At 44.3% G+C, this 22,093-nt stretch overlaps 1 protein-coding gene across 13 annotated transcripts in view; it reads right to left on the bottom strand.

Moving 5' to 3' along the window:
* Nucleotides 1-2,298: 2,298 nt before the first annotated feature.
* Nucleotides 2,299-22,093, bottom strand: part of LOC111964081 (guanine nucleotide exchange factor VAV2-like) — a 262,685-nt gene continuing 242,890 nt past the window's right edge. Inside the window, exons 11-29 of one of the 13 annotated variants that reach the window (XM_070443611.1) lie at nucleotides 20,450-20,518; nucleotides 19,606-19,692; nucleotides 17,256-17,344; nucleotides 16,997-17,129; nucleotides 16,633-16,647; nucleotides 16,188-16,297; nucleotides 15,969-16,070; nucleotides 10,441-10,529; nucleotides 10,226-10,239; nucleotides 9,994-10,015; nucleotides 9,550-9,677; nucleotides 9,334-9,405; nucleotides 9,173-9,237; nucleotides 8,245-8,361; nucleotides 6,341-6,428; nucleotides 6,090-6,231; nucleotides 5,148-5,234; nucleotides 4,551-4,705; nucleotides 2,299-4,306 (exon numbers count right to left, since the gene is read on the bottom strand). In XM_070443611.1, the coding sequence (XP_070299712.1) occupies nucleotides 4,259-4,306; nucleotides 4,551-4,705; nucleotides 5,148-5,234; nucleotides 6,090-6,231; nucleotides 6,341-6,428; nucleotides 8,245-8,361; nucleotides 9,173-9,237; nucleotides 9,334-9,405; nucleotides 9,550-9,677; nucleotides 9,994-10,015; nucleotides 10,226-10,239; nucleotides 10,441-10,529; nucleotides 15,969-16,070; nucleotides 16,188-16,297; nucleotides 16,633-16,647; nucleotides 16,997-17,129; nucleotides 17,256-17,344; nucleotides 19,606-19,692; nucleotides 20,450-20,518 (1,632 nt within the window). In that variant the 3' untranslated portion in view covers nucleotides 2,299-4,258. The remainder of the gene's footprint in view (nucleotides 4,307-4,550; nucleotides 4,706-5,147; nucleotides 5,235-6,089; nucleotides 6,232-6,340; nucleotides 6,429-8,244; nucleotides 8,362-9,172; nucleotides 9,238-9,333; nucleotides 9,406-9,549; nucleotides 9,678-9,993; nucleotides 10,016-10,225; nucleotides 10,240-10,440; nucleotides 10,530-15,968; nucleotides 16,071-16,187; nucleotides 16,298-16,632; nucleotides 16,648-16,996; nucleotides 17,130-17,255; nucleotides 17,345-19,605; nucleotides 19,693-20,449; nucleotides 20,519-22,093) is intronic. The other 12 variants (XM_070443613.1, XM_070443614.1, XM_070443618.1 and 9 more) reach the window with 12 other exon arrangements.

Here is a 22,093-nt window from a genome sequence, read left to right as displayed (position 1 = left end):
CAGTCACTCACTGACTGTCGTTGGTCAGTCTTCACTCACTGTCGTCAGTCTCTCAGTCACTGTCGTCAGTCAGTCAGTCAGTCACTGTCGTCAGTCAGTCACTCACTGTCATCAGTCAGTCAGTCAGTCACTCACTCACTGTCGTCAGTCAGTCAGTCACTCACTGTCGTCAGTCAGTCAGTCAGTCACTCACTCAGTCAGTCAGTCAGTAGTCAGTCACTCACATCAGTCAGTCAGTCAGTCACTCACTGTCGTCAGCCACTCTCTCACTCACTGTCGTCAGTCAGTCACTCAATCACTGTCGTCAGTCAGTCACTCACTCACTGTCGTCAGTCACTCACTCACTCACTGTCATCCATCAGTCAGTCAGTCACTCAATGTCGTCAGTCAGTCACTCAGTCACTGTCGTCAGTCAGTCAGTCACTCACTGTCGTCAGTCAGTCAGTCAGTCACTGTTGTCAGTCAGTCACTGTTGTCAGTCAGTCAGTCAGTCACTGTCGTCAGTCAGTCAGTCAGTCACTGTTGTCAGTCAGTCAGTCAGTCACTGTCGTCAGTCAGTCACTCACTCACTCACTCACTGTCGTCAGTCAGTCAGTCACTCACTCACTGTCGTCAGTCAGTCACTCACTCACTGTCGTCAGTCACTCACTCACTCTCGTCAGTCACTCACTCACTCTCGTCAGTCACTCACTCACTCTCGTCAGTCACTCACTCTCACTCCGTCACTCAATCACTTACTCAGTCAGTCACTCAGTCAGTCATTCACTCACTTCAAACCACAAAAAAAGTGAAAAAGTTCCTTCACCTGGTGCTTCTTCCTCTGTCTCCCTAGCTCCTATCAGGACTGATAATGGGTACTTTGATGTGGTTTCTAGTGCTCATCCTCATTATGGCGATACTTATCTGGCTTCTCATCTACAAGTGTGATGCAATATCAGGTATGGAAGAACATACTGTTTTCACACTACGAATGTAGATGGTTCTGTGGCCATACTGCTGTTTCATCTTGCCCCCTCACCCCCCTGGCACCTCTTCTTCTTCCCGCAGGGAGGATGTCCCAGCCCCAGAAAGCCGGCCACAGAGCCGATACCCGGCCAGGGCACAAGCCTCCACCCTGGGGTAGCCTACAGCCAGCTGGGCACACACACATCCCATCCACCAGCACTGAATATACACCTGTCAAATATGACAGCAGATACGGCTATGCAGTTTGATCGGAGAGAAAATGATGACTATTATTTGTTTAACAGGGTGAATGAGATACATGTACTGTGAACAAAGAGAGCACATTCCCTATTGTGACTGAAAAGGTACATCATCAGTGGGTTTTAATCATATTAGAAAAATAATTCCTGAAAGACCCTGAGACATAATTAGAAATTCATACTGTTGATAGATGTTGCTTTGGAATAGGATAATAAGCAAATACTACTAAAGAAGCAGAACACAGAGTTATTTCATCTCAAAATTAGTTTAAGTCATCAAATACCAAAGCCACAGTCTACAATTTCCAGTCATTTCCATGTTCAACTAATGAAATATACCATTTAGCAGAATATTACCTTAATGAGATTTGTATTACTTTACCTTATCATAACTAAAACAGCTAAGGACTTATTACTCTGCTATGTTGATTTTTTTTTGGGGGGGGGGGGGGTTGCACTCTGATGTTATGTACCTTTAGACTCAATGATGATATCCTTTAGGCATCAGGATATCAACCTATCAGAGTTCTGAAGTCTGAAATCACTTTGTAACTGTGTTAAGGTCTTCATTTTCTGGAAATGTGCACTAGTTTAATACTTGAACGTTTTGTCCTTATAGCAGCACTTTATTATGTATTTGTGTGTGTGTGTGTGTGGGGGGGGGGGGGGGGGGGGGGCACACATAAATGTCCCTACTCTGTAATCAGTCATCGAAGCTTCTAAGTGACACACAAACTGCATTACAAGGGAGTGTAAAAAAACTACTTCATTCGTCATCCAAGGTCATTAAATAGGCCATGTGAAACAGTGTACAGACTTACCACCTGAAGAAGTGGGGCAAAGTAGTCATGCGAAGCCAGCCCAGATGTTGTATTCTCACGTTCAATATGCTAACAGCTGCTCCTCATGTTGTTGTGTCATCAGATGTCCACAAGATGGCGCCTATAAGCCATCACATTTCCCTCTGATTTCTCAAAGTTCCAAATGACATCTGGACATATTAGGTATTGTATTAGGTATTTGACAAGGCTTTGTTAAAAAAAATAATAACAATAAAATATTATTTAGCTCATAAAACAACAGAAACATCAAATTTAGGCAAAAAGAGAAATATTTATTTCATGATAGACCTCATTTTGGAAATACTCGACCGTTCAAAAAAATGTACACGATTAAGTAATTTTTTGAGGATGTACTGACAGGAGTCGAAATATCTATTACCACATGCAATGGGTTTTCTCCACTACACAAACAGCGACTAAGTAATCCCCCCCCCCCCCCCCCTTAGCTAACAAGTACTCCCCTCAAAATGAACTCCTTCAATCCTAGATGGCAGGAGTTGTATTTGGGAGTAGTGGGCCTTTGGAATACACACTGTCACATATGGTCAGAAACTTACAGTACTCTTTCCTCTTCCACCACATCAGTCTTAGTTTGTCAGCCAACATCACTGTTTGAATCCTTCTGGTCAGTAGATTATTGTGGGTAGCCTACTTGGCAACTGATCTGGGATGGGACCAGGGAATATGGCAGCCATCTGTATCTCTATCTTCTAATTAAATGGATGTGGTCATTCAGTCAATGATCCAGTGTGGCTGCACTGTTTTCCCTTGGAGCTAGAAAATGTATGACTGCATACCATATGTCCATATTGTGACACCTTCATATTATGTTCAGGTAGATCATCATAGTATGATGTTGACTTTTTGATTCTGCGTAATTCATGGAGCTGCCATATTACTTCGCCAGTCACCAAAGCAACAAAAGTTGATTTAAATTGTAAACTTGCTGAAGTCCCTGTACCATGTGTCCATTTGTAAAATAAGGCAAGGTACAAACAAACTGATAATACAAATATCTAGGTTAAAGTTCATGCGGACATTAATAAAAAGAGGTTGCATTTGGCTTTAAAATAATTCAGGTTGGTCCAGTTTTCAGCAAGTAAATTTGGTCTTGTTCAAATAAAACAACAAAAACATTGAACACCAAGATAGATTTTCAGTGCATTAAGTGGCTGTTGGACTGACTTAACGTTTCCCTTTTTGCATCCTGTTGATTGTGAGGAGATCCCATAGACGTAAAGTGCTGAGACTGATGTGAACATTCTATCTGTACACCCATTCTACCTAACATTACAKCTTTCAGTGGGTCGCTGTGTTTTTGGGCTGCGACAGGAACAGTTAATACCCCGACTCCAGTGCAATGTTTCTGAGTGCCACTGTCTATCTTCAGTCGGCAAGGGGGACGAATTAATGAACTAACTCCCTTCTTGCACCATTCACATAGAGTGTTGATGACTGGAGCAATCCCAAATGTTCCATCGCCCCCTTCTCTCTTCTTCTCCATCCATAGTCCACTCTGCAGTAGAGGATAGATGGGTAGAGCTCAACTGTAAGCTGCAGATAGTCCATGGACCATGACTGGCGAATCCTGTGAGCATTGACCACACTTCAAAGGCAAGGGCAAGTGTGAGTGTGTGTGTGTGCAAGGCCATTTCTCCTTCCATCTCTCCTGTAAGCCTTCAAGGCATCGCCATGACAACTAAGGCAAAATCTTCCAGCAAAAAGACACAAACCTGTGTCTTGTTCTTTTTCTTTTTGTCTGCTGTGTTGCTAATCTCAACAACACACAATAATTGTTAGGATCTCTGTTAAATAAATTATCTATACATTATATTAGCCCCTCCCATAGACCTGCAACAAAGGAGGAGTCTATCTATGTAATAAAACTATAGGTTCCCAGTATCTGTATGTACTGTATGTTGGGCCTCTCTACAATTTTTCACAGTCCATGTCAGCCTCTTCAGAACAACAAGAGGCAGACAGACTTCCTCACAGAGATCAAACAGGACAAGATCTTACAAAAAACAACATAAGCAAAGCCGATGCATACAAGTAGGAAGAAAACCGGAGTAGAAACGTTGTTCACTGCAAAATCAGTCTCCAGCAAAAAGTATTCCACATAGTGTTTCCCTGGAAACCAACTAGTCCTCTCTGAGGACTGTGGAGCGAGGTGTGATGTGATTGGACTGGGGCCGTGGTGACATCAGAGCCTCACTGAACTCCTTCTTCGTCAACGTACGTTGAGGGAAACCATCCAATCTGAAACGTCAACAATGAGATCAGAAACTTGGCAAAAATCTAATACTGTAGCCTAAAGAAAAGCCTTCTAGATTTCAGTGAGGCAAATGCTAGATTAGACAACATTGTAGACTTCACTTTGCGGAAACACTGTACATTAAGATTCTCTCATACCTGTGTAATTACACAGCAATTGCTATGGTAAGAACATTGTAATATCATGAATAACATCTCTTAAGCCCCTCCTATATTCGTTCTCTCTCACCCTGCCATTGGCCTCTCCCTTCCACCACCCCTGGTCTCCTCCAATCTTGCTGTAGATCTTGACGATGTCCCCTTCTCTGAGAGACAGCTCTCTCATATCCCGTGCTGCAAAGTTGTATCTGGCCACCGCTGTGCTGACCACCCTCGGCGTGAATACTGCAGCAATGACATCAGAGCGAGTCCATGGGATAACAGTGCAGAGACCAGACACATTGGTGGCCCACAGATAAAGATCGTGGGAGAGTGCACAACATTAACAGACAGTAGTGGAGATTAGGGTTGGAGGAGAGGATGGTGCATGAGTGATACGGAGGAGATGGATTCTACACCTTGATTCAATTTGACTTTCTAAAGAAACCAGTTCATTCAATGCTCTACTCAATGATGGCACAGTGATGACATATAAAGATAAAGTCGCACATCCTATATGCTCCAAACAATGTAATGTACAGTGATGACACATGACAACAGAGATGAGAACCTATGACAGCAGCTATGAAAGAGTACGGGATGAAAAGGGATGTGAAAAGAGAGAGGTGGCTTGCTAGAGGAAAGAGCGAAGAAGAACAAGAGCTGAAGAAAAGGGAGGAGAGAGTACCTGACCAGAAGGGGGCTGAGCTCTGAGAGGAGAAGTTTAGACCCTGAGGACTGAGGAAGGAGAAGTTGTAGGAAGCGCCAATGGCTGCTGAGAAAGGCAGTGGAAGAGAGAACAAGAAAGAGAGAAAGAGAGAGAGAGAGAAAGGAAATTCATTAGGGAGCGTGCAATAGCTGGCCAGAGATCAAGGTGGCCAACACACCAGGCTTTGGACAGATAGCCCCCATGGGAAAAAATTGCCTAAATCAAAAGGGAGAAAAACAATACTCAATTTTATACCCATGCCTCACACACTAAAAAAACTACCTTGACAAATGTCCAAGACACCAGAGGCGCTGAATCCTGCTCCTGGCCAGCCAGCCCCTATCCTCTGCCCTGAAGTACACCCCTTCCAACCCCTCCAACCCACACACACACACACACAACACGTTCCCATTCATCTCTCCAACCATTTCCACACACTGACCAGAAAAATGGAGGGGAAAAAATMTGTTGTTTGTGCCAGATGGACCTGGCTGGAGAGGGAGAAAGACTATGTGGGAGGCTGGCCAGACCAGAGAGCAGAGCCAAATCATTTATTACACATCTAATGATGAAGAGTGTTCAACAGAGCCTATTCAGCTGGCCAGCCAGCCAGCTCAGGGCCTGAGACAGCTGCCAGGAACCCCAACCCAGCCTTCCCCCCTCACTCTCTCTTTGGCGGGTTGGTTAGGTCAGGGGAAGTGGTGACTCTGGGAGGGACCGAGCCCTGCAGGGTGACTGGCCTGGCTTGGTGTCTCCTGTTCTGGGAGGAGAGAGGCGGGAGGAGAAACAAACCGGCAGCCTGTCCCTGTCAGTTAACTCTGTGCCCATAGCCCTGCACACTCCGTAGAATGCATGCACTAACTCTGAATAGGGATGTCTGTATTGTCAGAGAGTAGAGGAAGAGGGAGGAGGAAGGCTCACCAGGGATGGGCTCACCTGGAGAGCGGGTGCTGGCCCGCGACGCCGGCCCCCGTTCTTTAGATTTGTAGGGATATCGTAATGTTGTGTCTAGCAGCTTGAAACTCTCCTTAAGCGAATGAGACTGATAGTACTCCACCAACTCCTGTCAGACAGAACACAAGAGAAAGAAGCAATAGGGTCCTTCATTAATCATATAAGCATTAGAAGTAGTAAGGGGACATTATGTGACTGATTGATGAAAGCTATATTACCAGTAGACTCTCAAACTTCTTAGCCTCAGTGATGTGGATCCAGCTGTCTTTCTCAATGACTTTAATGTGCTTCACTTCATCATTGAACCTGTCGGAAACAAAAGTACTGCAGTGACTAGAGAGGAATCACAGGGAACGGACTGAGTGGGCATGATCTAACTCTAAAGGCATCCCAAACTGTATGACATCTTCCTGGCAATGTACAGTGGTGGCCAAAAGTATTGAGAATGACACAAATATTAATTTTCAGTCTGCTACCTCAGTTTGTATGATGGCAATTTGCATATACTCCAGAATGTTATGAAGAGTGATCAGATGAATTGCAATTAATTGCAAAGTCCCTCTTTGCCATGCAAATGAACTGATTCCCCAAGAAACATTTCCACTTCATTTCAGCCCTGCCACAAAAGGACCAGCTGACATCATGTCAGTGATTCTCTCGTTAACACAGGTGTGAGTGTTGACGAGGACAAGGCTGTAGATCACTCTGTCATGCTGATTGGGTTCGAATAACAGACTGGAAGCTTCAAAAGGAGGGTGGTGCTTGGAATCATTGTGCTTCCTCTATCAATCATGGTTACCTGCAAGGAAACACGTGCCGTCATCATTGCTTTGCACAAAAAGGGCTTCACAGGCAAGGATATTGCTGCCAGTAAGATTGCACCTAAATCAACCATTTATCGGATCATCAAGAACTTCAAGGAGAGTGGTTCAATTGTTGTGAAGAAGGCTTCAGTGCGCCCAAGAAAGTCCAGCAAGCGCCAGGACCGTCTCCTAAAGTTGATTCAGCTGCAGGATCGGGGCACCACCAGTACAGAGCTTGCTCAGGAATGGCAGCAGGCAGGTGTGAGTGCATCTGCACGCACAGTGAGGCGAAGACTTTTGGAGGATGGCCTGATGTCAAGAAGGGCAGCAAAGAAGCCACTTCTCTCCAGGAAAAGCATCAGGGACAGACTGATATTCTGCAAAAGGTACAGGGATTGGACTGCTGAGGACTGGGGTAAAGTCATTTTCTCTSATGAATCCCCTTTCCGATTGTTTGAGGCATCCGGAAAAAAGCTTGTCCGGAGAAGACAAGGTGAGCGCTACCATCAGTCCTGTGTCATGCCAACAGTAAAGCATCCTGAGACCATTCATGTGTGGGGTTGCTTCTCAGCCAAGGGAGTGGGCTTATTAACAATTTTGCCTAAGAACACAGCCATGAATAAAGAATGGTACCAACACATCCTCRGAGAGCAACTTCTCCCAACCATACAAGAACAGTTTGGTGATGAACAATGCCTTTTCCAGCATGATGGAGCACCTTGCCGTAAGGCAAAAGTGATAACTAAGTGGCTCGGGGAACAAAACATCGATATTTTGGGTCCATGGCCAGGAAACTCCCCAGACCTTAATCCCATTGAGAACTTGTGGTCAATCCTCAAGAGGCGGGTGGACAAACAAAAACCCACAAATTCTGACAAACTCCAAGCATTGATTATGCAAGAATGGGCTGCCATCAGTCAGGATGTGGCCCAGAAGTTAATTGACAGCATGCCAGGGCGGATTGCAGAGGTCTTGAAAAAGAAGTCAACACTGCAAATATTGACTCTTTGCATCAACTTCATGTAATTGTCAATAAAAGCCTTTGACACTTATGAAATGCTTGTAATTATACTTCAGTATTCCATATTAACATCTGTCAAAAATATCTAAAGACACTGAAGCAGCAGACTTTGTGAAAATTTATATTTGTGTCATTCTCAAAACTTTTGGCCACGACTGTACACTACAAAGATTGAGTCATTCAATAAAGTGACTTGCACTATAAAGTACGCAAAGGAATGGAGGTTTGATAATGTTATAGATACAGAGAAGTCTCCTGTTATGTACCTTTCCTAGGGCAAATGGTAAACAACACTCACTTGATGCTGATGGCGAACCTCTCTGCCTCAGCAGTCCTCTCTCTGATCAGGTATGTTCCACTGCTGTGGGACTTCAACAGGTTGTCAGCCTGTGTCCGCTCCATGTTGCCAGCAAACCTGACGGGACATTGAGGGGGAACACAGGTCCTTGAAGGACTACAGATACACATAGTAATACACCATCCTAACATAGTAATACACCGTCCTAGCAAAGTAATACACCGTCCTAGCATAGTAATACCCCGTCCTAGCATAGTAATACACCGTCCTAACATAGTAATACACCGTCCTAGCATAGTAATACACCGTCCTAGCATAGTAATACACCGTCCTAGCATAGTAATACACATCCTAGCATAGTAATACACCGTCCTAGCATAGTAATACANTAGTAATACACATCCTAGCATAGTAATACACCGTCCTAGCATAGTAATACACCGTCCTAACATAGTAATACACCGTCCTAGCATAGTAATACACCATCCTAGCATAGTAATACACATCCTAGCATAGTAATACACCGTCCTAGCATAGTAATACACCGTCCTAACTTAGTAATACACCGTCCTAACAAAGTAATACGCTGTCTTAACGTAATAATACACTGTCTTAACGTAGTAATACACTGTCTTAACGTAGTAATACACTGTCTTAACATAGTAATACACTGTCTTACCATAGTAATACACTGTCTTAACATAGTAATGCCCTGTATTAACATAGTAATGCCCTGTCTTAACATAGTAATGCACTGTCCTAACATAGTAATGCACTGTCCTAACATAATAATACCACAGTAATACAATTTATTTACTGCAGAGAAATGAGAAGATAGTGCTTTCAAACTACACTGAATCATCATTTCAAAATGAGGACATCCCAACTTTTGAAACATGTATGATGTATCCAAGGTGAAGGGTCGTACCAGGGGTATCCATAGTAGTCTGTTTCCCTTGAGGGCTGCCGGCTGGGGAAGGACTGGAACAAAGGCTGTGGTGACAACAACAAAATCAGCATTAGAGAGTTCATAAATAGAGTAGAATCATTAGTGAGTGAATGAATGTGTATGTTTGAGGGGTATTTTACCTTGGGGTCCAAACAAGGCTTTACACAGTTGTTAGGAAAGAAGCCACTCTTCTGGGTTTGGATAAGCTTTCCCTGGGAGAGAGACACTAGGTGTTGATATACAACAACTCTGCTGCTATGGATAGATATAGGAGAATGATATGAATGTTCCTCAGAATGTGTATGTTAGGTGATAACCTATAGTCACTATTTATAGGGGGGCGGGAGTGATTTTACCTCCCACCAGGTGGTGTCAGGTTCCCCCTTCAGCAGCTCGATGAAGTCCCCTGTCTGAAAGGAGAGTGGAGTCTTCCCCGGAGGAACAGGGGTCCCATGATAGTTCCTTACTGCCACCATCTTAGGGCCTAAAGCCAGGATAAAATGCATACTGTAAGTTAAACTAAACACTCTTCCAATGGGCTATGAAGACTATACAGAATTCTCCATATACATCTCAACACTTCCATCGCTTGTATTAGTCTACTTAATCAGCGCTTGCATTGTAGTCTTCCACTAGATGGAAGCAGAGAGCTGTAGCTCTAATCCACCTTCCAAACAACTTCAAGTTAGTTTGACAGCTTGATAGCAATCTTTATCAAAGTCTGCTGTACATTGTTTTGATTTCTGACTGAGTAACATTACACTGTGCTACGTGAATTCCTGTATACACAGCATTCCTACCTGATGACGGTAGTCCAGGGTCCTGAAAAAGGAAGGATCAACACATAACAGGGTCAAGATAAGGGAGCTCCACAGTGGAGTTATAGCGTTATGATGCTACACAACCAAAAATATGTATCAATCATTTATCAATAAAACAGCAATATGAGAACTTCTTCATGAAACAATAGATTGCATTTTTCAAAGGGTGATGAAGCTGAATGTCTAAGAAGCGGGGGGGTGAAACACTCACCGTGTCGAGTGGATCTGAAAAAATGAGAGAGAAAGAGAAAGGAAGAGAAAGAGCAGTTGGTCAACAAAATGTTACAACTCAGTATTTATTAATGTCCCATTGGACAGTCTGTATCTAGGGAGACTTGTCTGTAACACTTCACATGAAGTTGCTCTTATACCTGTGTAGTTCCACTGTAATGTATAGTACTGGAGTTGAGTGTAAAGTAAACCTACTGATTTTGCAGATGGTGATGCACTCTAGACACTCTTTATGAGCTCCAGTCCCACAGCGGGAACAGTAGTACCCCTGGTAGAAAATCCCCCTGGAGACACAGACAGTGGGGGGGTCAGGGGTGAGGAAAAGACAGACACTGACAAGCCAATCATGCACAGGATCATTCCTGACCAGCTAGGACATGTCTTTATCTAAACACCACTCTAAATAAAATATACTGTACAACATGCACCATATGGGATGCTGTGCATTTGGAAAGTATTCAGACCCCTTGACTTTTCCAACATTTTGTTACGTTACAGCCTTCTTCTAAAATTGATTAAATAGTTTTTTRCCCCTCTTCAATCTACACACAATACCCCATATAGATAAAGCAAAAACAGGTATTAATACATTTTCGCTAATTTATAAAAAACTGAAATATCACATTTCAAATCAAATCAAATTGTATTAGTCACATGCGCCGAATACAACAGGTGTAGACCTTACAGTGAAATGCTTACTTACGAGCCCCTAACCAACAATGCAGTTAAAAAAAATATGGATAAGAATAAGAAATAAAAGTAACAAATAATTAAAGAGCAGCAGTAAAACAACAATAGCGAGACTATATACAGGGGGGTACCGGTACAGAGTCAATGTGCGGGGGCACCGGTTAGTTGAGGTAATATGTACAGGTAGAGTTATTAAAGTGACTATGCATAGATGATAACAACAGAGAGTAGCAGCGGTGTAAAAGAGGGGGAAGCAAATAGTCTGGGTAGCCATTTGATTAGATGTTCAGGAGTCTTATGGCTTGGGGGTAGAAGCTGTTTAGAAGCCTCTTGGACCTAGACTTGGTGCTCCGGTACTGCTTGCCGTGTGGTAGCAGAGAGAACAGTCTATGACTAGGGTGGCTGGAGTCTTTGACAATTTTTMGGGCTTTCCTCTGACACCGCTTAGTATCGAGGTCCTGGATGGCAGGAAGCTTGGCCCCAGTGATGTACGGGGCCGTTCGCACTACCCTCTGCAGTGCCTTGCGGTAGGAGGCTGAGCAGTTGCCACACCAGGCAGTGATGCAACCAGTCAGGATGCTCTCGATGGTGCAGCTGTAGAACCTTTTGAGGATCTGAGGACCCATGCCAAATCTTTTCAAACTCCTGAGGGGGAATAGGTCTTGTCGTGCCCTTTTCACAACTGTTTTGGTGTGCTTGGACCATGTTAGTTTGTTGGTGATGTGGACACCAAGGAACTTGAAGCTCTCAAACTGCTCCACTGCAGCCCAGTCGATGAGAATGGGGGCGTGCTCGGTCCTCTTTTTCCTGTAGTCCACAATCATCTACTTTGTCTTGATCACATTGAGGGAGAGGTTGTTGTCCTGGCACCACACGGCCAGGTCTCTGACCTCCTCCCTATAGTCTGTCTCGTTGTTGTCGGTGATCAGGCCTACTACTGTTGTGTCATCGGCAAACTTAATGATGGTGTTGGAGTCGTGACTGGCCGTGCAGTCATGAGTGAACAGGGAGTACAGGAGGAGACTGAGCACGCACCCCTGAGGGGCCCCTGTGTTGAGGATGAGCGTTGCGGATGTGTTGTTACCTACCCTTACCACCTGGGGGCAGCCTGTCAGAAAGTCCAGGATCCAGTTGCAGAGGGAGGTGTTTAGTCCCAGGGTCCTTAGAATTATTGATGAGCTTTGAGGGCACTATGGTGTTGAACGCTGAGCTGTAGTCAATGAATAGCATTCTCACATAGGTGTTCCTTTTGTCCAGCTGGGAAAGGCCAGTGTGGAGTGCAATAAAGATTGCATCATCTGTGGATCTGTTGGGGAGGTATGCAAATTGGAGTGGATCTAGGGTTTCTGGGATAATGGTGTCGATGTCAGCCATGACCAGCCTTTCAAAGCACTTCATGGCTACAGACGTGCGTACTACGGGTCGGTAGTCATTTAGGCAGGTTACCTTAGTGTTCTTGGGCACAGGCACCATGGTGATCTGCTTAAAACATGTTGGTATTACAGACTCGGACAGGGAGAGGTTGAAAATGTCAGTGAAGACACTTGCCAGTTGGTCAGCGCATGCTCGCAGTTCACGTCCTGGTAATCTGTCTAAATGTTGACCTGTTTAAACGTCTTACTCGCATCGGCTGCGGAGAGCGTGATCACACACTCTTCCGGAACAGCTGGTGCTCTGATGCATGTTTCAGTGTTATTTGCCTCGAAGCAAGCATAGAAGTAGTTTAGCTCGTCTGGTAGGCTCATGTCACTGGGCAGCTCTCGGCTGTGCTTCCCTTTGTAGTCTGTAATGGTTTGCAAGCGCTGCCACGTCCGACAAGCGTCAGAGCCGGTGTAGTACGATTCGATCTGGTCCTGTATTGACGCTTTGCCTGTTTGATGGTTCGTCGGAGGGCATAGCGGGATTTCTTATAAGCTTCTGGATTACAGTCCAGCTCCTTGAAAGCAGCAGCTCTAGCCTTTAGCTCAGTGCGGATGTTGCCTGTAATCCATGGCTTCGTGTTGGTGTATGTACGTACGGTCACCATGGGGACGACGTCATCGATGCACTTATTGATGAAGCCAATGACTGATGTGGTGTACTCCTAAATGCCATCGGAGGAATCTCGGAACATATTCCAGTCTGTGCTAGCAAAACAGTCCTGTAGCTTAGCATCTGCTTCATCTGACCACTTTTTTATTGATCTAGTCACTGGTGCTTCCTGCTTTAATTTTTGCTCGTAAGCAGGAATCAGGAGGATAGAATTATGATCATATTTGCAAAATGGAGGGCGAGGGGGAGCTTTGTCTGCGCCTCTGTGTGTGGAGTAAAGGTGGTCCAGAGTTTTTTCCCCTCTGGTTGCACATTTAACATGCTGATAGAAATGTGGTAAAACGGATTTAAGTTTCCCTGCATTAAAGTCCCCGGCCACTAGGAGCGCCGCCTCTGGATGAGTGTTTTCCTGTTTGCTTATGGTGGAATACAGCTCAATCAATGCTGTCTTAGTGCCAGCCTCAGTCTGTGGTGGTATGTAAACAGCTATGAAAAATATAGATGAAAACTCTCTAGGTAGATAGTGTGGTCTACAGCTTATCATGAGATACTCTACCTCAGACGAGCAATAACTCGAGACTTCCTTAGATATTGTGCACCATGTGTTATTTACAAAAATACATAATCCGCCGCCCCTTGTCTTACCAGAAGCCGCTGTTCTATCCTGCCGGTGCATCGTATAACCAGCAAGCTGTATGTTGATAGTGTCGTCGTTCAGCCACGACTCCGTGAAGCATAAGTTATTACCATTTTGAATGTCCGATTGGTAGTTTAATCTTCCGCGTAGGTCATCGATTTTATTCTCCAAAGAATGTACGTTTGCTAGCAGAATGGAAGGAAGTGGGGGTTTATTTGATCGCTTACGAATTCTCAGAAGGCAGCCCGCCCTCTGGCCCCTTTTTTCCGTCTCCTCTTCACGCAAATAACGGGGATCTGGGCCTGTTCCCGAGAAAGCAGTATATCATTAGAGTCGGGCTAATCAGACTCGTTAAAGGAAAAAAAGGATTCTGCCACTCCGTGGTGAGTAATCGCAGTCCTGATGTCCAGAAGTTCTTTTCAGTCATAAGAGACGGTAGCAGCAACATTATGTACAAATTAAGAAAAAACATAAATTACAAACAACGCAAACAAACAAAAAAACACAATCGGTTGGGGACACGTAAAATGTCAGCCTTCTTCTCCATGCCATTGTTACAGAGGTACATTTACAAGTATTCAGACCCTTTACTCAGCACTTTGTTGAAGCACCTTTGGCAGTGATTACAGCCTCGAGTCTTCTTGGGTATGACGCTACAAATTTGGCACACCTGTATTTGGGGAGTTTCTCCCATTGTTCTCTGCAGATCCTCTCAAGCTCTGTCAGGTTGCATGGGGAGCGTAGCTGCACAGCTATTTTCAGGTCTCTCCAGAGATGTTTGATCGGGTTCAAGTCCGGGCTCTGGCTGGGCCACTCAAGGACATTCTGAGACTTCCCGAAGCCACTCCTGCGTTGTTGTCTTGGCTGTGTACTTAGGGTTGTTGTCCTGTTGGAAGGTGAACCTTCACCCCAGTCTGAGGTCCTGAGCGCTCTGGAGCAGGTTTTCATCAAGGATCTCTCTGTACTTTGCTCCGTTCATATTTCCCTCGATCCTGACGAGTCTCCCAGTCCCTGCCGCTGAAAAACATCTCCACAGCATGGAGTTGCCATCACCATGTTTCTCATGGACTGAGAGTCTTTAGATGCCTTTTGGCAAACTCCAAGCAGGTTGTCATGTGCCCTTTACTGAGGAGTTGCTTCCGTCTGGCCACTCTACCATAAAGGCCTGATTGGTGCTGCAGAGATGATTGTCCTGCTGGAAGGTTGTCCTATCTCCACAGAGAAACTGCTCTGACATGTAGTGTCAAATGTTGGACCTTATACTATAGACAGGTGTGTGCCTTTCCAAATCCTGTCCAATCAATTGAATGTACCACAGGTGAACTCCAGTCAATTTGTAGAAACATCTGAAGGATGATCAATGAAAACAGGGTGCACCTGAGTTCAATTTCGAGTCTCATAGAAAAGGGGCTGAATACTTAAGTAAATTAGGTATTTCTGGGGAGGGGGGGTGTTAATCAATTTGCAAACATTTCTAAAAACCTGTTTTTGCTTTGACATTATGGGGTATTGTGTGTAGATTGATGAAAAAAACTAATAATTGAATCGATTTTAGAATACGGCTGTAATGTAACAAAATATGGAAAAAGTCAAGGGTTCTGAATACTTTCCGAATGCACTATACACTACACTGCTTCAGGTTTGATTCCTGGGTGGCCAAACACTGTCTATTTGTGTTAACTGACTGTCGCTGTGAATAAAAGCCCCCGCCAAATAGCCATAAAGTCAATGTACTACATCCACCGTAAGCGTTCCACTCTTTTCTTCAGGCCACACAATCAAGTGGATTACGTTTTACGTTATGTAAAATACGGCATGTGTATGCTCTGCAGTGTATACGCTGTCATGTCCAATAGCCAGCACCATACATCAGACTAAAACACTGGGGCTACTAATGAAATTAGCAGTTAGCAGCTAGAGGTAGCAGCACACTGGTCCCTTTCACAGCACGGGGAGGGAATTTAGGTCAGCGTTGCTACTATGTGGTTTTTGGGTCAATACATTGCATGGAGTGTAGAGTGTAGACAGCCACTGTAGGAGAAGCCAGAAGAGTGCACAGCATAGCGCTGGAGCTGCACTCACATTGTCAACTTAGATGCAGGCCTACTGTAATGGTTGGCTTTTAGACTGTTTCCGTGGGTGTTCGAGCTGTCAGTCAAATCAAAAAGACTCAAAGGCTGAGTGATTTGTCATTCAGGGAGTTTAGACAGGCTGGCAAGCTCAAAAGACTGAATATCAAAGTAAGTGTGTAGCGTCAGTAAGTACCACTAACATCCCTTTAGAAAACAGTGCTGTCATCCGTCAACTAAGTGCATGATAAGGCCCGGTACATGGGAGGAGCCCTGCGGCTGGTGCCAAGACTCACCTCAGCAGCATCTTGCAGGCTCGGCAGTTGGTGTTCTTCTCAAACGTGTGCATCTGGAAGTTGTGCTGATTGGCCGTGGCTTTCTCCGGCTTGCTGTTTGACCTTTGGGATTGGAGGAAACATACATGATACATAGTGAGTTTGAATGAAATGGATCTGATTAGTCTGAAAGATCCACTCGAGTGCATGCTGCTTCTATAGGCCTACTACTGTACCCACATGGCCATCTCAAACTGCTCCATCCATTTCCTCTTGGTGTCCTCTGTTTTACAGAAGAACTGAAAGCCCTGCTTGCCTTGCAGGTGGATCAGGTAGAAGCCATAGGACCACTGCAGAGAGAGAGGGAGAATGAAGAAAGGATGGTAGAGAGAAAGAAATATGGAGGTAGATGGAGGGAGTGGTGGGGGAGAGACGATGGGGATTGTAACAAATTCCCCCCAAAAATCATGTATACTAACAAAATGCACTTTCTATAGCCTACACATTCCCTTTGGAGCTAACCAAGAGACAGTGTTCACTCATGGCAATGCATCTGACAAAAAGTTAAGAGAATCACATAGCCAGTGGGTGCACATGCAATCATAGCATGAGACCCAACACACACACACACACACACACACACTGGCTGCTATGAGAAGATGAGTTAAGGGTTGCTTCAGCTTACCATTTTTCCACTGGACTGGTATGCATGCAAAGAGAAACACACCAGAGAAGACCCAGTTACACATGCACACGACCACACATGCAGATTCAAAAGAATGGTTAGATTGGTGGAAAATGCACACGGCCTGTATTGTAAATGACCTTCATTGCATTTACATGTTCTTCAGAGCATAGGCCGGCACAACGCATACAGATCTGACACTTCAATGCATTACACATGAGCCTGCTTATCTGAAGTGACCGTCACCGCAGTTCTACCTCAAGGACACCCTTTGAAATGATTGCTAAGACATTGCAGAACCTGGACTGAGTGTGTCTCTTCAGCAGGGTGTTAGGAGAAATCGCAGCTCAAGGCTGCTGCCTACCTTCTTCACGTCCCTGTTGTTCATGGGGTCGTCAGACATTTTGTATGACTGCAGCTCAATGATCTCTTTCAGTTCATAGCTGTAGCCTTTCCGCTTGCACACGATGACCACTTTATCAAACAGGAATATGTACCTTGGAAAAGGAACCGTAGAACATCAGTTAGTGTTCTGAACACATGTGTTGTCCATAAGAAAGGCTGTTAATCACATAGCACACATTCAGTAAGTCTGAATTTGATAGTGAAGCTTGACTACTCACCGGTCCTGTTTTGTTCGGTTGACTATGGAGGACACCTTGAGCTCTCCATCTATCTTTGGTCTGCCATACTCCTCCAGTTTGACCTGCTGCTTGGGTCACATATACACATGCCTGGATTAAAGCGGGAATCTGCAGTTCAAACAATTAAAAAGCGGGTACCCTGCCACTGATTTGGTAAACAGCCGATGGATGGGGCTTGACAAATGCAACCACTCTCAAATTCATAGACAAAGCTATAGATATAAGGAATGACAATCCATGATATCAAAATTATAGTTTTAACCATGTTTTGAGGTTATACAGTGTTTATTTACATATACCTTGTTCACAAACAAAGGAGTAAAACAAGCGGATATTTTGGTTATGATGGGGTATGACAAATGCTCATGAAGCATCGGGAAGTTACATTCTTGAAGAATCATTGGATAGATATCATTCATTTAGGTGTCTAAAAACAGATGTAGCAATGCTGTTTTTTTCAGTGATGAATATGAGTGGTGGTACTAACAGAAGGTATGGATAAGAGCAGCACATTGTTGTCTACTTTACGCAATTGRATGAATTATTCATCTAACCTAGTGGAATCTCAATGAATACATTTTGCCATCGGCCGAAGTACTGAACTGATTTATGATATATTAAACATCAAGATGTCAAAATGGGAAATGTGAGTCATCATTTTATTCTGCTACCATAACATTATGACATTCATGACTCTTTCACCAGTGGCTGTACAGCTCCCTGCAGGGTGTGTTGGCTACACCAATGATTTCATGTCAGTGATACAATGAGCATACGTACAGGACAGACAGACTGACAAGACAGGCAGAACATCTAAAATAGCAGCCTGTGGCTGTCTCTGAGGCTTCATCTAAAGCACATATCTAGGCCAATAAAAGCCATCTGCTGTTAGACTAAACACTGCCTTGTACGGAACATTTTAGTTTGGGATTCGTTGGTACTTAAAAAGATACTCTGCTCACACTCTGGAAGAATAAATGATTTATGAGAGACATGATAATTGCAGATGAGTGCGACAAGTGGAAGCGAGGGATGAGCAAGCAGAGAGAGGAGAGATTGAGAGAAAGCGAGACAGAGAGACAGAGAGAGAGATAGACAGAGAGAGAGAGAGACACATTGTAAACAAACACCACTGTAAATACAACCCATATTTATGTTTATTTATTTTCCCTTTTGTACTTTAACTATCTGCACATAGGCCTCCCAAGTGGCGCAGTGGTCTACGGCACTGCAGTGCTTGAGGCGTCACTACAGATACAGGTTCGATCCCGGGCTGTGTCGCAGCCAGCCGCTACCGGAAAACCCATGAGACGGCACAATTGGCCCAGTGTCGTCCGGGTTAMGGGAAGGTTTGTTCGGCCAAGATGTCCTTGTCCCATCGCGCTCTAGCGACTCCTGTGGCAGGCCAGGCGAATGCACACTGACACGGTCGCCATTTATTCAGGGTTTCCTCCGACACATTGGTGCGGCTGGCTTCCCGAGTTATGCGAGCAGTGTGTCAAGAAGCAGTGCGGCTTGGCAGGGTCGTGTTTCGGAGGACGCATGGCTCTTGACCTTCGCCTCTCCCGAGTCTGAACGAGAGTTGTAGCGATGGGACAAGACTGTAACTACGAATTGGATATCACGAAATTGGGGAGAAGGAGTGTGTCGGGGCCAGGGGGATGGGCAATCACTCTCTGTTGCTCAATAAATATTTGACAGTAAAAACATATTTGAGAATCTCAATAAAGCGTCAAAGACTGTAACCCAAGTCATAGACTGTTCTCTCTGATTCCGCACGGAAAGCGGCACCGATGCACCAAGTCTGGAACCAACTTGACCCTGAACAGCTTCTACCCCCAAGCCATAAGACTGATCAATAGTTAGTTAAATAGTTAACCAATAGCTACCCGGACTATCTGTATTGACCATTTTTGCACTCTTTTGACTGATCACATACGCTGCTGCTACTGTTTATTATCTGTCACTTTATTCCTAGTTATATGTACATATCTACCCAAATTACCTCGTACCCCTGCACATCAACTCGGTACTGGTACCCTGTGTATATAGCCAAGTTATCATTACTCATTGTGTATTTATTGTTACTTTTCAATTAMTTCTCTATTCTTTCTCTCTGCATTGTCGGGAAGGGCCTGTAAACAAGCATTTCACTGTTAGTCTACACCTGTTGTTTATGAACCACGTGACAAATAAAATTAGATTTAAAATATGATTTGATTTAAATCGCCAACATGACAACGTACAAAGGGTCAACACTCCTTATTGATTGAAACATCAGTGCTGATTGTAGAAAATTGCTGTCGTTTACAACAAACAAGTTACTTACAAGGTTCTCGATGGAGTTCTGGAATTCACTAATCTTCTTCAAGGTCTCGTTGTCTCTCTTCACTTCATTGATGTACATAGCCAAGTCCTTCAGAGACACATCGTTTTTACACCTGAATAACATCTATTATATCCTGGCAGCTGAATTAAAGCTATAATATAATGTATAMCTATGCACATAAGCAGCCCTTTTGAAAGAATAGAAAAATGTCACAATGGTTGATGATCATACCCGGAATACCCTAAAGAAAGCATGCACACATGCACGCACGCACGCACACTTAACCCTAAGACTAAGCCTAAAATGATACATAACCCTAACTCCTAATCCTAAACCTAACRGTAACCCCCAACCTTAATTCTAACCTTAACCCTAATTGTAACCCTAAACCCTAAAGATTAAAATAGCATTTTTCCTCATGGGGACCCACTTGTCCGAATCTTCCTTGTTTTACTATCCTTGTGAGGACTTCTGGTTACCCACAGGATAGTTAAACAAACAACCACACAACACACACACCACACACACCACACACACACACACACACACACACACACCACACACACACACACACACACACACACACACACACACACACACACCACACACACACACACACACACACAGAGAAGAAACCGAAACATACAAAACACATATACACACACCACAGGAGGTTGTGGCACCTTAATTGGGAGAGTGGCTCATGGTATGACTGGAGCAGAATTGTGGAATGGTATCAAATACATCAAACACTGGTTTGCAGGTGTTTGATGCCATTTCCATTTTCTCTGTTCCGGACATTATTATGATCCTCCCCTCAGCAGCCTCCTGTGGACACACACACCTGCATGGCCTCCAACGCCTCCTTCAGCTGCTGTCTATCAGGTCGGTCAGTTGAATGACTCACCAGCTCCTGTAAGGGAAGTTACATTCCATCAGTGAAGAACCACAACACACACATTCACAATACACTACCACACACTCACAATACAATATCACACTCTACACACACACACTGACAATACACTACCACACACACTACACACACACTCACAATACACTACCACACACTCTACACACACACACACACATTCACAATACACTACCACACACTCCAATACACTACCACACCACTCACAATACACTACCACACACTCTACACACACACCACTCTACGCACACACTCCAATACACTACCGCACACTCTACAACACACTCACAATACACACTACCCACATCACTCTACACAACAACACACTACTCTACCACACACTCACAATACACTACCGCACAATCTCTACATACACACTCACAATTCACATTACCACACACTCACACACACACTCACAATACACTACCGCACAACTCTACCACACACCACTCACAATACACTACCACACACACACTCAACACAACACTCACAATACACTCCACACACTTACCACACACCCACTCACAATACACTACCACACACTCCACACACACACACTCACAATACACTACCGCACACTCTACACACACACTCACAATACACTACCACACACTCCACACACACGCACTCACAATACACTACCGCACACTCTACACACACACTCACAATACACTACTACACACTCTATACAAACATTCACATATCTCAGTATGACAACACCACACCAGGGAGGGAAACAGAAAACCTCCCAGTTACACTCATATAACTCATATGAACCCTCACTAAACTTCGTCAACACAAAATATGTTTTTCTGTGTAAAAACATTGAATACTTGATGAGAAAATCTGTGCGTCTTCTAAAAATATGGACGCTACAGCAAACAATGAGGGTTATTTAAAGCCAGTCCACATATATTCTCCCTGCCTCTCAGAGGTACTGTACTAGTGGAACATCTGTGCATATAATGCAGGGGGTCCCAACTCTGGTCCTCCAGTACCCCCAACAGTACACAGTTTTGTTGTAGCCCCAGACAAACACACCTGATTCAACTCATTGAGGGCTTGATGATTAGTTGACAAGTTGAATCAGGTGCTGTTGGGGGTACTGGAGGACCGGAGTTGGGAAATGCTAATATAGAGCATGTGATGTTATAACTGACACTTTCAGGTGGACTTTATGCATGCTTCAGCAGTTTTCTAGAGAAAGGGTAAGTGTGGGAAGATAATATGGGAGTGAGTTATACAGTACATGGTATGTGTGTGTTGGCTAGTTTAGGCTTGCTGGCCATGTCATTGAAGACAGAATGATTTGCTACAGTATAAGCTGTGTACTGTGTAATTCTGACAAAGACCAGATATGGCTTAATCACAGTAAAGATGTGCCCTAAGGCTTACACGCACACGCACACACACACACACACACACACACACAGCCTGTCAGTTGAACGCCCTGGGACCACGGCATATTAATCCTTAACCACAAAGCTATGGGAAGGAGTGAAATGGGCCTGCATGTAATGTGATTAGAGCATGGCTGATTTGAACACAGTTTCTCTT

The sequence above is a fragment of the Salvelinus sp. IW2-2015 genome, linkage group LG5 (assembly GCF_002910315.2).
Source record: "Salvelinus sp. IW2-2015 linkage group LG5, ASM291031v2, whole genome shotgun sequence".
Classification (NCBI taxonomy): Eukaryota; Metazoa; Chordata; class Actinopteri; order Salmoniformes; family Salmonidae; genus Salvelinus; species Salvelinus sp. IW2-2015.
The sequence above is the reverse complement of the archived record's forward strand: the minus strand, read 5'-3'. Positions and strand labels throughout refer to the sequence as shown.